This window comes from Labrus mixtus, chromosome 8, assembly GCF_963584025.1.
Source record: "Labrus mixtus chromosome 8, fLabMix1.1, whole genome shotgun sequence".
In the NCBI taxonomy this organism is placed as follows: Eukaryota; Metazoa; Chordata; class Actinopteri; order Labriformes; family Labridae; genus Labrus; species Labrus mixtus.
Window position 1 is genome coordinate 25,947,494 of NC_083619.1, and position 15,000 is coordinate 25,962,493.

The window sequence follows — 15,000 nt, forward strand, 5'->3', positions numbered from 1 at the left end:
AAATTTATATCAATAAACCATTTTTCTGAGTATTTTAAAAATCAAATTATCTATAATTCTCCTCCTGAAAAGTGTTTTAAATGTCTGATGACTCATCCTGCACTTAGTGGATGTTTACTACTTTTTCAATCTATTAAAAAGCTTTGTGGAGGGAGGAGGGGGGGCGCCTTTAGCCTGGTATAACACCCAATCAGGTGCTGATATCGGCGTCAGTATGCAGTTCACACAGTCAGGTCACCATCACCTTTCCTCCCCGGTGAAAATAATGCTGGCCGTTTAAAGCGTCTCTGTGGGAGGCCGGAGTCCTCACCTGAGATATTCAAATGCTCCTTTAGTTCCTGCACCACTGAACCAAAGATCAATCTGCAGAAATAACCCCCCCTCCCTGCCCCCCTTTTTTAAATCAGCGTCTTCTGCTTTACCTCCTGTGTCGTGGGCGGTTTAATTCTCCCATCAGAGCCGTGAAGTGAGACGACCCACTGATCCAGGAACTACCACTGTGAATTTATGAGAAAAAAAAAAGGTCTTAATGACACTTAAAATGTCCCTCTGCGTGGTAACACTGGAGTCTCCTTGTTTTTACAGCATGTTACGGCCATTAGTGTTTCTATTTTCAACCTGTCCATGAGAAGAGTTTCACATGTTTAACAGGAACATTTGAGTCAAAGGAGTATTCAACATTAGTGTGCAAAAATGTCCTTTTTTAAACTGTGAAATTTAAATAGTCAAGCATCATCTATCATCTTATCATCAGTGTATACAGGCCCTAAAGATCTTTATTTTAGAGAATAACCTTCATCAAATGTAGATTTTAGAAACAGAGATGAATGATTATTAAGGGTGTGAAACACGATACTTGAGCCACGATTTGATATTATTGAGATTTCAAACATTTTGTGATATGCTGAGAATTGCGATACAATAAATTTTGATTTAACTTTTTTTTAACTAGCAGGAAATTTTTAACAATGCAACTTGTTGAAAATGAATTGTGTAAACCCTTCAGTGGTTAAAAATTAAAAAAGCACATTTGCTGTTAATATATTAAAAATATCGATACTTATATCACCAAACAAAATATCGTGATACTATGCTGTATTGATTTTTCCCCACCTTCTATTACGGGTTAAATCCACAGAGGAACTTTAAAAAAGAAGACTTTCAATGTTGAAGTCTCTTACCGACCACATGTTCACACTTTAAATGTCCCATATTCTTCTTTTTCTGGTTCTATATGCTCTTTAGTGTGTTTTCCAAGTGTCCTGTGCATGTTTAGGCACATCTATGTGCAAAAATTAAAAGTCTGTGGAAACGCAGCTTCTCCTACGTCCTCCTGTTAGCTGTAGCATTAGCTGCATGTAACGCTCGGTTCTAGCCCCCCTCGATAAAAATGTGTCAGTCCGGCGTCATTGTCAGTGTGAGATCACTGATCTAAGCCCATTGGCTCGTTGTGGCAAACCCTGCAGCTCATGTTGAAATTTCCGAGACGCGTTCTGAGCAACTGACCAATAACGACAGAGCGGATCGGCAGACCAATCAGAGCAGACTTGGCCCACGTGGGGTCTAACAGTGGGGGCTCAACAGAGTGTAGCTGACGGACTCAGAGCGTAGAGGGAGCAAGGAGGAGCAGTACATGAAAACAGACACTTTTTTCTGAATTTAGCTATTGTGAACGTACAAAAGTAGGTACATAGATTAAATATATAAACCCCAAAAAGGGCAGAATATGGGCTCTTTAATACCCCGGAGCCTTGGATGCTCAGGTCATGAAGTAGATACAAGTCAGACGTGTGAAGCTTTATTAAAGGCTTTCTATGTGATTTTTCACACTTAAATAGAAATCAAGTATATCCTCTGAAAATAACTCTGTGAGTCATGACTGTCTACAATGGGTGTAACACCCGAGTCCCGCTGTCTGTGATGTTTTCAGAGTTTTCAGAGTCCTATCTTCAGTTTGTTTACATCGCCGCGACGGCCGGCTGACTCCTCCCCTTGCTTATAAAAGTTCATACTGTACTCACTGCTTAACTGTGTTTCTAGATCACGCTCATTTCAGGTAAATTTACATGCAGTGTGAAGATACGAGCATAATAAAGATCGCTAGCATTACCATGCTAACACAACAATGCACCGCAAGTTGTTTTGGTTTCATGCTGGTGCTCAAGGGCGACATCTGCTGGATCAAAAAATCACATATAAAGCCTTTAAAGTCTTTATATGTGATTTTTCACACTTAAATATAATATAAATCAAGTACATCCTCTGAAAATAACTCTGTGAGTCATGACTGTCTACAATGGGTGTAACACCCGAGTCCCACTGTCTGTGATGTTTTCAGAGTTTTCAGAGTCCTATCTTCAGTTTGTTTACATCGCCCGCCCGACAGCTGACTCCTCCCCTCACGAATAAAAGTTGTTTAATTGAGGGACTAGAGAAAAGAAGAATAACATACTTTACTCACTGCTTAACTGTGTTTCTTTGGTTTCATGCTGGTGCTCAAGGGCGACATCTGCTGGATGCTGCATATAAAGCCTTTAATGCAATAGAATAAAACAGTTAAAAAATGTGTTGCATTATCTGAATATTTTCATATCAAAAAATCTGTATTTTCTCTTCCTGTAACACATCTTGCACTCAGAAGGGTATACATATTTTTTCTTAAAGAGACAGTAGCGGAAATGAACCGTTTCAGGCAGATGCTGAAATGAGGGATTTTACTGACGCCAGTATCAGATAAAGAAGGAGGTTTCTGAGCTACACGTCTCACAGTGCTTCTCAATAGGTGCCACAGACTGACATGCTGAATTATGAAAGTGAGTATAATGGATCTCCTTTAACAAAGTGAGATCTGTTGAGCCTCTGTGTCGCGACAAACAGCAAACACAGCTGATCTTTAAACTCTGTGATCTCATATTTGTTACTAAATGTTCTCTGGACGTCAAACTTGACTTCTCTCTTTATTCTATTCTATTCTTTCACGTCTACAGGCTGAATTTCTTTGTCCTTTTTGACCATACACTGTCATTGACTTAAACATCCTAAATGACAAATTCATGGTTTTCCTCTTGCAGTGCACATTTTATATCATATTTCTTTCCTCGCTCCTTTTTCTTCCTTCGTTTCCTCTACCTTCATTTTTGTTGGGACTTTTTCTTCCTTTCTTCTCTGCATAAAGGTGCCTTTGACTCCCCATGATTTCTTAAGTATTAAACTGTACAGAAGGTTGGCCTGATAGCCTCCAGTAAATATTCATTATTCCTTGCCAGAAGCAGCTTTCCACCCTTAAAAACACAACAGCCTTTGATTCTTCCAGTATTATTACAGATCGGCCTCCCGTCTCGTGTTTAATCCTTCTGCAAAATACAACTGACATTTTCCTTTTTTTTTTTACTCTTAAGCTCAATTTTCTCCCCTTGTGTCTCTCTTTGATAACACGCACTGAGAAATAGGCAGTTTTCTGCACCCCGTACTCCGAGGATTCACATTAAAAGATGCTTCAAATCATCTTAAAGCATGAAACCTTCCACAGCCTCTGCTTTGCAGCTTCTCTATACTCACAGACCCCCGGTTCAAGGGTATTTGGAGACGGCTCGTCAAGGACAATCCTACAACTGTGGCCAAGAAGATAAACCTCTGCACACGTTTTCAGAGTTAAGTAGCGTAGGAATACTTTTACTTCATCCTCGGCAAGGACAAAGAGGAAGCGCTGCTGACGGAAGTGCCTGCAGGGTTTTTTGTCTTTGCACATGTATTCAAACTGTTTCTGTTCCTTTTCTCTACAATCCAAGGCTCCTGGATACGAGGCAAACAGTATCAAATTGATGACTCTGCTTCTGGATGAACTGCTTCTTTCTTTCTTTCTTTTTTAAATTGAGTAAAATGCAATCTTCTGCAGCTTTTACTGTCCTGCTGCATTCTTGTTCTGCAGAATTGATTTGAGTCTCGGCAGAACAACAATGCAAAGGCAGACAGACAGGTTGATTAGCTCCCCACAAAAAGGCTCCGAGATCTCACCTGGTCCATAAAAGAGAAAGAAGAGCGAGTGTATAGGAGAGGAGACGCAGTCCAACAGGAGACAGAGGAGTGTTTTTTTTCATGCAGCTCGGGGATTATTCTGAGAGACGGATGGAAATAAACAGGTTTAATATAGACTGAGCTGTCAGACAATGATCCATATATACAGTGAATGAAATGCCTTGGAGGGCAGCGAGGTCCCGATAAACAGTACAACATATAAACTCACATTCACACACAGGTAGAGAAAATACGCATAAAATGCAGCGACACACATTCCCAAACCAGCGTGGGCAATCTATCACAGACTCAGGGGAGCTCGCTCTGTGTGTTGATACGGCTACTTTTACTATCAGCCCATTTGAATAGAGACTGTGCTCAGAATAACCTGCACACAATACCCATATTTTATGCAGCAGAATATAATACACCTGCTCTCCCTCCACCTCTGCCCGAGTGATTCAGGCGTCAGGATTATCTCAGGCTGCAGAGATTAGATGCATCCTCTTGGTTGAATTGAGCTTTAGACTTTTCATTGATTCACAATATTTTCTCTCAGCATAAGATTCTTCACGCAGGGGGGGGGGGACATATCAGGGAGTCATGAGACGATTTGAAGAATACTGAAAGGGTTTGTTGTAGCTGTGAGTAAAGCTGTACACAATAGTCTATAAAATAGATGGTGATATATTTTCTTTCAGCCGCTTTATATGTGATTTTTTTGATCCAGCAGATGTCGCCCTTGAGCACCAGCATGAAACCAGAACAACTTGCACTGCATTGTTGTGTTAGCATGCTAACGCTAGCGATCTTTATTAAGCTCGTATCTTCACACTGCATGTAAATTTACCTGAAATGAGCGTGATCTAGAAACACAGTTAAGCAGTGAGTGCAGTATGTTATTCTTCTTTTCTCTAGTCCCTCAATTAAATAACTTTTATACGCGAGGGGAGGAGTCAGCCGGCCGTCCGGGCGATGTAAACAAAGTGAAGATAGGACTCTGAAAACTCTGAAAACATCACAGACAGTGGGACTCGGGTGTTACACCCATTGTAGACAGTCATGACTCAGAGTTATTTTCAGAGGATAAACTTGATTTCTATTTAAGTGTGAAAAATCACATAGAAAGCCTTTAATAGAATAACAGATGTTTTCTATGCACATGTGTGACTAAAAAGGAGCCTATATCATCCCACTGACAGTATTCATGACGGTCAGCAGAGTCGTGATTACATGCTACAGGCTGCTGACGCACTGACTCTTCATGCACAGTGACCGTTCCACTAGGTGCTTTGGTTGAGAGGTGCAGACGGGGTTAGGTTTTTATTTTAGAGTAGTCTTAGAATCCAATAACTAGTGAGTTTGTCTTGCTTCAAGGAGCAAAAAAAAGGGTTAGGGTTGTGGATGATGTGTTGTCGGTTATTTCTAAGATGTGACTGTTTTACAGGTGCACATTTCAAATGGAACGGTTAGTCATGCAGCTATGTCATTTATGTGCAACTCTCAGCTCTTAAAGGTGGAGTCAGTAGCTTTGTCGTTGCAGCTTGTAACCACAACATTCAAACTGGACCCCTCCTCCTCCTGGGCTCGTCGCTACCAGAAGCTCACCCTCACTTGCAGGACGTAGTGTGTACCTTCACTGCAAGCAAACCACCGGTGTTTGGTGTCTTGTCTGTCCAACAGTGAGCAGGACAACTCTGTGTCTGAGGGTGAAAGCCAACACAAGGTTCTCCCTCGTTTTAGAAAGAGCTTTATCCGAGTGGCATTTCGCCTCACTGTGATTATATTTTCTCTTCTTTGCTGCTACGTCTGGAGAGCGTGCCTATGTTCCCACATTTCTACGATTTTTTTCAAAATTAGGCCCTATGTTCCCACAGTTCCCACATTTCTAAGATTTTATGAAAACAAGGGTTCGGCATCTATGAGCTCTGCTTCAGCCGAAACCCTTTTTCGATCAGCCTATTTTATTTTTTCTTTTGATTGTGATTGTGACGATTTCTGCTGCTGCTGATCAAAATAAAATGACTCATTCATTCATTTACTATAGTGCTTCCAAAACATCGTGTGGGAGGACAGGGCTTAAATTGAAGGGAAATGTAGGAACACAAGACCTAGTTTTGAAAATGTCCTAGAAATGTGGAAACGTAGGGTTTCATTTTGAGAAAGGAACATCGGGCCTAGTTTTAAGAAAAATCTTAGAAATGTGGGAACTTGGGCTGACCCCGCTACGTCCACGTCTTTCATAATCGCTCGGTATGAATCGCGTCAAATGATTGAGTTGTATCCACTCCTGAACTCACCTGCGCGCTGTCACTGGCTGGAGGAAACACACCAGCATCCTCGCCCAGATATGTACCGTGCCAACCAAAACAAACCAAAACATCAGAATGGAGGCAGAGGACAGGCTCTCTGCAGACATTGTTACACATGCTCATGCTCATAAGTGATGATTGAGCAGCATTACTTTTGTATAAATCTATATTTTATATTTAGGAAAAAGACTGTCCTGAGAGGATACATAAAACATAGACAGAAAAAAAAAAGAGGCAAACAACTTCATGTACAGACCGAGATGGACACAAATTGAGACGAACACTTGTTCAGACTATAAAGTAAGAGTAGAAGGTTACAGAGGAGACAGATAAGGACACAGACAAAACAAGGGCAGACATAGGAGAAGGACAAATGACAGAAATGGAAGAATAAAGACAGAGACAGGATGGATGCAGACAAAGAAAAACCCGACTCAAACAGGGACCGATACAAAGAGAAACAAAAGGCAGGAAATGACAAAGACAAACTTTGACAATTGGCAGAGACTGACACAGACGGGGACAGACACGGACAGAAATAAACGGAGGCAGGCGGGGGGGGGGGGGGAAGCTGAACTCCGATGCGGTCTCAGAGGGGCTCGTGACAGGCGGACTGCTTCTCCCCGCACGGCTGCTTTAATGACAGACAGAAAACTCATTCGGCAGACAAACAAATCGCTGGGACCAAACCTCAGCAGACTCCTTCCATCTCACAGCAGAACACAATAACACTGCTCCCTGCTGGAACATCGCTCTGCTGGGGTCTTCAAACTGCACACATGTAACAAGCTTTTTTGTCCCTCTGCTTCTGCTGGGACGGCCGTGAAAGAAAACAGAGAAAATACACTCACACAGAGGAATTAAAAACACAAAGGTAGCTCTTTTTTTTTTTTTGCATCTCTCTTTAGTTGTGCATCCAGTCGATACAGACTTCAGGTCGCTGCCTCAGGGACAAAACTCAACTTTCAGATTTTATTGGACAGCAACAAATCAAAATGAAGCCGTGCAGCAGGAATGATTGGGACAGATGACAACAGTCAGGGAGCTTCATGGTACACTGCTCATTACCTCTGGATCGGTGTAGCTGGTCTTTATCAGAGAAGGTGTTGAAAGTGTCACTGCAAAGAAAACTTTAATCAGTGACTTTTTGGACAAATCTGAAAGGGGGAAACTCCCCTCACCTATTCCATGGCGCGTCAGTGGTCATGAGAGGTCGTGCTTTGATTGACAGCTGTGATATGCTTCTGGGCATCCACGCTAATCTTGACAAATTGCTGTGTGTGTGTGTGTGTGTGTGTGTGTGTGTGTGTGTGTGTGTGTGTGTGTGTGTGTGTGTGTGTGTGTGTGTGTGTGTGTGTGTGTGTGTGTGTGTGTGTGTGTGTGCAGCTTCACAAACTGCAACGGCGTGAAATTAGTTTTAATCACTGTCGGTCATTACACCTCTCAAGGTGTTTGTGCTTGGTTTTTTTCGCTCCAGCGCACACAGACAGGTTCGGTTTGTGAATGAGCTGAGTTTGTTGTTGGATAGCTGAAGGTAAACATCTGGAAACATCTGTGTACGATGCATCAGTTAGTAATTGATCTGTAGCCCGTGTGCATTGAAAGTATGCTGTAAAACAAGACATGGCCAGATGATTGGAATTTTTTATTCTAGCTTGATTCGGTAATTTCAGAATCAACCAGTAATCAACAGGTTACTACCATCCATCCATCCATCCATCCATCCATCCATCCATCCATCCATCCGTTTTCTTCAGCTTATCTGAGGTCGGGTCGCGGTGGCAGCATGCGCAGTAAGTCAACCCAGACTTCCCTCTCCAAAGCAACGTTTTCCAGATTCTCCTGTGGGATTCCAAGGCAGGATATATAATCTCTCCAGCGAAGTCTTGAGTCAGTCTACTCCGGGGTCTCCTCCTATTTGAGCGTGTCCGGGAAAACCTCCAAAGGAAGGCGTCCAGGAGGCGTCCTGATCAGATGCCCGAACCACCTCAACTGACTCCTTTCGACCCGAGCTCCTCACCCTCTCTCTAAGGCTGAGCCCAGCCACCCTCCAGAGGAAGCTCATTTCAGCCGCTTGAGTCCACAGTCTCATTCTTTCGGTCACTTTGAGGCCACAGGTGAGAGTTGGAATGAAGATCGACCAGCGCCCTCTTCCCCTCGACGGTCCGGCACAAAGCCCGCATTTCTACAGACGCCGAGCCAATCCTTCAGTCTATCTCACGGTCCATCCTACCCTCTTGAACAAGACCCCCAGATACTTAAACTTCTTCACATGGGGAAAGGACTCACTCCCCACCCGGAGAGAAGTTACTACTATGAAATCCTTATTCAGGGGGAGGGTGTGCGGTCTTCATTGTAGTTCTCCAGCTCTTCCAATCCAAACATGATGAACGCTTTGTGAAGTTCATTACTGCAAAAACCAATATTTTAAAGATGACAACAGGAAAACAGGACTATCAAACTATCATTCTCTATTTCTCTTGTCTGGGCCTAATCCTCTTCCGTAGTTTTCCCCTTTTATACACATGATTTTTTTTCTGCAGATGAAGACATAACCTAAATGATGAATATTCATAATACCAGTACATAAATACACCCACGCTTCATATTAAATCCTTTATTCTGCTGTATTTTAGCTTTGGGTTCAAGCTGCTGTAAAAAGGTCCATTATGAGCTCGTATTTTCATTACATGGACATTCCAGGTCTGTAAAAACTCTCTGCGCTCTTTCCTTTAACCTGAGGGAAACATTACCCAGATGATCCGAGCACATTGCTTCTTCTTTAGCGCTGATTTAAGCTCAAAGTGTTGGGAGCGTTCAGGGTTCAGGCCGTAAAGCTCTGCTGGCTCACTCTCTGTCGTTTTTTTATCTCTGCTGGCTGCTCCGCTCACTCTCACCACTAATTTGTCCTGTAATTACATGTAATTGCTTTTTCAGAACAGAATCATTCATGCAGATAATCTGTCGTTTTGTCTCAGGGAGAGAAATGATCGTTGGATTACACAGATCTGCACTTTAATGAAGCTTTGTGTACTTAACAACAAACAAGCTGCTTTCAGGCTGCTGTGCAGAGTCAGTTATTGGCTTTTCTTTCAAAACTTATCACATGTCCAATAAATCACAGTTTAAATGAACTAGGTTATAAATTCAAGTTAAGACTGTTTGGTTCCCAATTCAAATCCTCCAAACATTTCAAAAGGATAGAGATAAACACTTAAGGATTAACTTTTTTTGCAAAAAACTCCTTGCAAAGATTTATCTAGAGTCTAGAGTATTTATTTTTTCTTGTTTTCAGATTGACTCTAATGTAGATGTAATATTTTACCTGTGCAGATCAATAAGTTTGATTTGGTGCTTCTGTCTTTGTTCAAACAAAATGTAAAATGTTTTATGATTGAAACGTGAGCGTCCCATCTGGCATACATGCATAAACATAGATCTATATGCATTCATACATATATACATACTATATACACAAAAATTGTATCAGCAGAAATCTTTTTACAAAGTAAATACATTTAATAAAAATACCCCAAACAATAGTTTTTCTGTGACTTTGAAGAGTGTAGTCTTTATTTGAGCCTCCTTAAATGTTATAGTTTAGATTAAAGAGATGCATGCCACAGATTACATGTGTGTGTGTGTCTCTGTTTGATGAAATCACAGAACATCAATTCAGTTAAAAGTTTGATATGTAATAAAGTTTTTTTAAATTTAGAAAGTGAGATCATGTCACGCTTAAGTTTACATTTAGAGGAATGTGATCTTCAGGAGGAAGCGATAGAGATCCTCAAAGATCTTTGGAAATGAATAATCTGACAGACTCATTAACCAGAAACATTAGCACATGTAAAATAGTTCTCCTTTACGCTGCACATGTTTGACACAAAATTCATTTTTTTCGTTGTCTGTTTCAGGTGAAATCCATGTTTGTGAGACAGAGAGCACCTCAGGTGAGGAAGCAGACGCTCTGTGTGAAACCAGGTTTTGAAATCGATGTCAGTAAAAAACAACGTGTCTCTCATCTGAAGCTCAGGCATAAAAAAAAAAAAAAAACATGTCTCTAGTCCAGTTGTGTTTGTGTTAATATTGATTTACAGGTGGAGGGATGAAGAAAGCGAGAAACAAATCTAATTGTGTTGCATCATTAAAAGAGGAACAACAGAATTTTTGAATCACAGGTGTTAAAAAATAAATTTAAGTTTACCGTAAAACTTAAAATAGAAGCCCATCCCAATTTAAGGTCCAGTCCCTTCTGATAGCCTGGTGTTGCTGCATGTTTTGAGAGCTAAAGTCAGCTCTCATTAAGAAGCCCTGATGCATATAGAGTTGATAAGTTTGTGAACCAGAAATATATTAACAAGGCTCTCTCCCTCTCTCCTCCACGGTGCAGCAAGTTAGTATGGATGGCCTGTCTCTGACAAAGTAAGTTCAAATCAGTGATTTGGTTTACTGAAATCTTAATTTTGTACACACCCTTATAACAAATAATATTAACTGAGGCACTACTAGTTTAAGTAGGCTATGGTTATTATTTTAAACTGGATATTGATGTTAAAAGTTGAGTTAAAAAGGTGTAGGATTAGATAAGCTAGATACATTTCTTCCTACTCCTTTTCTGGTATGAAATGTTGTGTTTATATTTGATTTGTTTTCATCATATTTTTAATTACAGAATTTCTTTTTGTTTTTTACATGTTCAAAAAAAAAATCAATCAATCAAAAGTTGAATCAAATGTAGAAAAGATGTGAAACAGGGCATGCAGTATGAAGAGAGAATAACGAGACTGACAGCAAAAAATCAAAGTTTTTAAGAGTTTTTATTCCCTCCCACACACGCTGGTCCTCGGGAACAACAAAAGAATATCAAAGCAGTTGAATACGATGCATAGTTAACAGCTCGTGGGATTCTAAAGACAAACAGTGTAAACAGCAGACCTCTGGAAACTAAAGCGTCTCCAAACACAGACTGGATTTCACAGTTTTGACTGACAGGAAAGTAACAAGAACAAAACAACACTTAAGAGCCTCTACGTTCAAACTGAACTAACTTCTTCAACTCAAAATCATGAAAACAAAGTTTAACTGAGATTAACTTTTAACATGAGCGGTTTGAAATGCTTCAGTTTCACAGCTTGAGATCATGGATGTGTGAATACAACATGTCTGATGTAGAAGAACATCTTTCACTGTTGAAAAGAGGAGGTCCTAATATGTATTCAAACAGTGAGGGTTATACATTATTATTCTCCAAGTCACGTGTGAACCTGAGTGTGACTGTGTGTCTGCTCTCGACAGGAAGCAGGTTGGATCATTAACAAGGTTTCATATCAACGCTCGATGCTTTCTGATTTGATGCAGACTGAAATATGTTCTCACCTCAAAGTGTCAGAATTCAGTCGGGTACAAACTCTCTCGTTAGACGCTGAAAATTAAAGTCAACTGAGGATGGAAAATGAGTTGCTATGACGATTTCTTTAATGAATAAATGAATCAAAACTTAACTTCCAGGTTCATTAAACACGAGTCATTTAATACATGCACTTTTATTTCATTTTAAACTGAATACTTTTGGGTTTTAAACATTAGGAACTTTAACTTTGGCTGCTTCGTTGAGAGTAGTGATGTTTTTTTTTCACTACTTTTATACCAAAAGTGTTGAAGACAATTGTTAAACGAAATTCATTATCGGCCTGTCTGAAATGTTATCATCCAGGTCAATGAAAGGTCGGCCTCTGTTTGACAAATGTGTGCAGTACTTCAGCAAAATATGGAACAGGAAGTGGAACGACGAATTAGTTAGTTAGAAAAGTAAAACTAAACTACATATCAAATCATTGTGATCTAATAATTTGCTGATTTCAGGCTTTTCTCCAAACGTTTTCCTCTCTGTCTCTGACATCACACTGTGAAAATAAACCTCCAATCAGATGACAGTAATCAAAACATGAAATGTAGCGCCGTGTCCACCTGCGCGCTCTGGAGCACTTGGATGAAGCGCTTGATCTCTGAGAGTAAAAGCGCAGCACGTGCGACTTGTCTGTATGCTGAGTTTAACTGTTTTATATTTAAGATCGTTTTTTTTCCCTTCACTATGAGCATCAAGCGGAGGATGCTTGCTCTCCTACTTTAGCAGGACGCGGAGCGAGAAGATGTGAGTACAGGGAGACAAATAAGGCGGAGCACTCAGGAAAAAAAAAAGACTCTTGGCGCTGCTGCTTTTTTTCTCCGGCCGGCCGCTTGCTGCCGCTAACGCTCTCTCCTTATTGACAAAAGACGCTGTCGCTCAGAAAAAAAACGGCAGGTGAACACGGGGCCTAAATCATGAGGCGTGTGGTAGAATTATTGCCATCACAGTTTTTAGAGCGAAAAAACAAAAACACAGTTAGAAATGACTGAAAACACTGATGTTGACTCGAACATAACAGAACAAAAGTTCAGGAGTTAAAAAGGCACAAAACGTTGAGCAGACTGTCCCGCTGGTCGGGGATCTTCAGGTCCAGGTACAAACTTTATCCACTGACGTCTGATCAGAGGAAACACCAGGAGAGAGAGAGAGAAGAGAAATATTCATTAGTTGAAAGGAAAGCTCCATAGATCTCTAAATTTAATTCATGAGAAGGTGAAATGTTCATGTGCTGATTCTGGGCTCATCAGAAATGTTTGTAACTGTGATTTCATTTCATGCAGTTTATGTTGTTGCAAACCATTTTACTTTACATTTGCCTGGAAAGATGTGTTAAGAAAATAATGAAACCAGAGACGAGATGATGACAGCACTACACTAACTACATCTGCAGGAGTCACTTAAAGGAAACATTGTGGGTCAAAGTTCAGAGTATTTCCACTTCTAAACTCATTTTAGGGTCAATAACAATCATGATATCTATGCACACTCTTCATGTAATTACTTTAAACTAACTCGTCTGTTACATAATAATATGTTTGTATTAGCATGTTCACTGCTCTGATGTCATATTTAGTCTTGTTCATTTTAGTCTTTATTTATTTTGTGTTTGTTTTTATGTAATGTTAGACTTTTTGAACATACAGAGCTCAGTTCACTAAAGTCTAATTCCTCGTGTGTGTGTAAAGCTGATTGTGATTCAGGTACCTGAACACCACACATACTGTATGTACATCAGACCTTTAGAATAACGAGCCTCTCTCACTCCCTTCATCGTTCAGCATTAGTTGAAGGTTAAAACTTTGACGAGTTACTTACCCACATTTAAGCAGAAGCCATCGCCTTCTTGGATTTCTTTTTCTGCCAGAATCAAAAAAAGTAAAGTCAGGTGAGGATGATTTTTCATGTTACTCTGTAAGACAACTCTTTGTTAACGTTCATGCCCCTCAGGTTCTAAATAAATGTACTGAAACATCTGGAACCAGACGTTACTCTAAAAGCTTCTGAAGGGTTTTAAAACAGGAAAAATCTAAAGTCTAACATGATAATAAAGCTGTCGTTTATTGTATTATTCATGACAGACAGATTTATTTATGCTCTCTTTTTGTTTCCAGCCGTGTGGGATTCTTACCCCAGGAGTTTGTGCGTCTGCAGCAGCTTCTGTCTCCACCACCGCCTCCTTTAATCTGTTCTTCTCTGCAAACATCAGTCAGGACAAAAAGTCAGCACACATTTTCATAAAGTGTGATCCACAACAAAGTTAGTTTTGATTTATACATCAAATGTCCTTTTTTAAAATCATAGTTAAGGTGCTGGTAGCCTCGTGGTTAGTTTGTTTTCCCCCTCATGTACGGAGGCTGTAGTCCTCCAAGCGGACGGCCTGGGTTTTGAATCCGACCTGTGGCTCCTTTTCTGCATGTCATTCCCCACTCTGACTCTCTCTCTGATTTCTGACTCTATCCGCTTTCCTATCTGTACATTAAAAGGCACAAAAAACCCAGAAAAAATAACCATTGGAGTTTAGGGGAAATACATTTTGGCACTTTTTTTTACGCCTTATTAGAGAAACGGGACAGAAACAGAAATCAGAGAGAGAGAGGAATGACATTCAGGAAAGGAGCCAGAGGTCAGATTCAAACCTGGGACTCCAGCCTCTGTACAAACTAACCACTCTGCCCCCTGAGTCCCGATAACCTTTAAAAAATATATATATAATAACAATCAAAAGTGTTCTCACTGGTTTTCTTTGCAGAGACGTCTGAGCTCACAGTGATGGCGGTTTCTGTCGTCTCTTCTTTTCCAGTTGTTATCTTCTTCTTCTTCTTCCCTGGAGTCGAGACAACCTCAGCTGCAGCTTCCTCCTGCTTCACCGATCCCTTCTTCTTCTTCTTCTTCTTCTTGTCGTTCTTTGGCGGGTTGTTCTCCTTGGAGGAGTTCTCCTCTGCTTCAGAGTTCAGCTTCGTCTTTTTCTTCTTCTTTGGTGTCTCGTCCTCCTGGGAGGGAGCAGGCGGAGGTCTTTTGGCCGGTTTTGGTTGGGGTGTCTCTTCTGCTGCTGCTTTTTGTCTGGAAAAAACAACAACGATAAATTACCGCGCATCAGTCAAATGTTCAATATTTATCATTTTCTCCATAAAAGGTGCCAAAAAGAACAGAAAGTAACTCACTTCTTCTTGCCTTTGAGCGTCTTACTTTCCGCTGCGCCCTCCGTCTGTCCTGAAGCAGCTACAGCGTCGCTGACCATCTTCTTCTTCTTCCTCCTCCCCATCG

At 40.7% G+C, this 15,000-nt stretch overlaps 2 protein-coding genes across 3 annotated transcripts in view; one reads left to right on the forward strand and one right to left on the reverse strand.

Annotated features, from left to right (window-relative positions):
* The window catches only part of LOC132979539 (contactin-associated protein-like 4), a 340,781-nt gene that overhangs the window by 149,634 nt on the left and 176,147 nt on the right, over positions 1 to 15,000 (forward strand). The window lies entirely within an intron of this gene.
* The window catches only part of LOC132979544 (neurofilament heavy polypeptide-like), a 21,701-nt gene continuing 19,272 nt past the window's right edge, over positions 12,572 to 15,000 (reverse strand). For both annotated transcript variants that reach the window (XM_061045444.1, XM_061045443.1), the window contains exons 11-15: positions 14,898 to 15,000; positions 14,471 to 14,796; positions 13,865 to 13,929; positions 13,552 to 13,593; positions 12,572 to 12,852 (exon numbers count right to left, since the gene is read on the reverse strand). The exon at positions 14,898 to 15,000 is cut by the window's right edge and continues 87 nt beyond it. In XM_061045444.1, coding sequence (XP_060901427.1) covers positions 13,558 to 13,593; positions 13,865 to 13,929; positions 14,471 to 14,796; positions 14,898 to 15,000 — 530 coding nt within the window. In that variant the 3' untranslated portion in view covers positions 12,572 to 12,852; positions 13,552 to 13,557. The remainder of the gene's footprint in view (positions 12,853 to 13,551; positions 13,594 to 13,864; positions 13,930 to 14,470; positions 14,797 to 14,897) is intronic.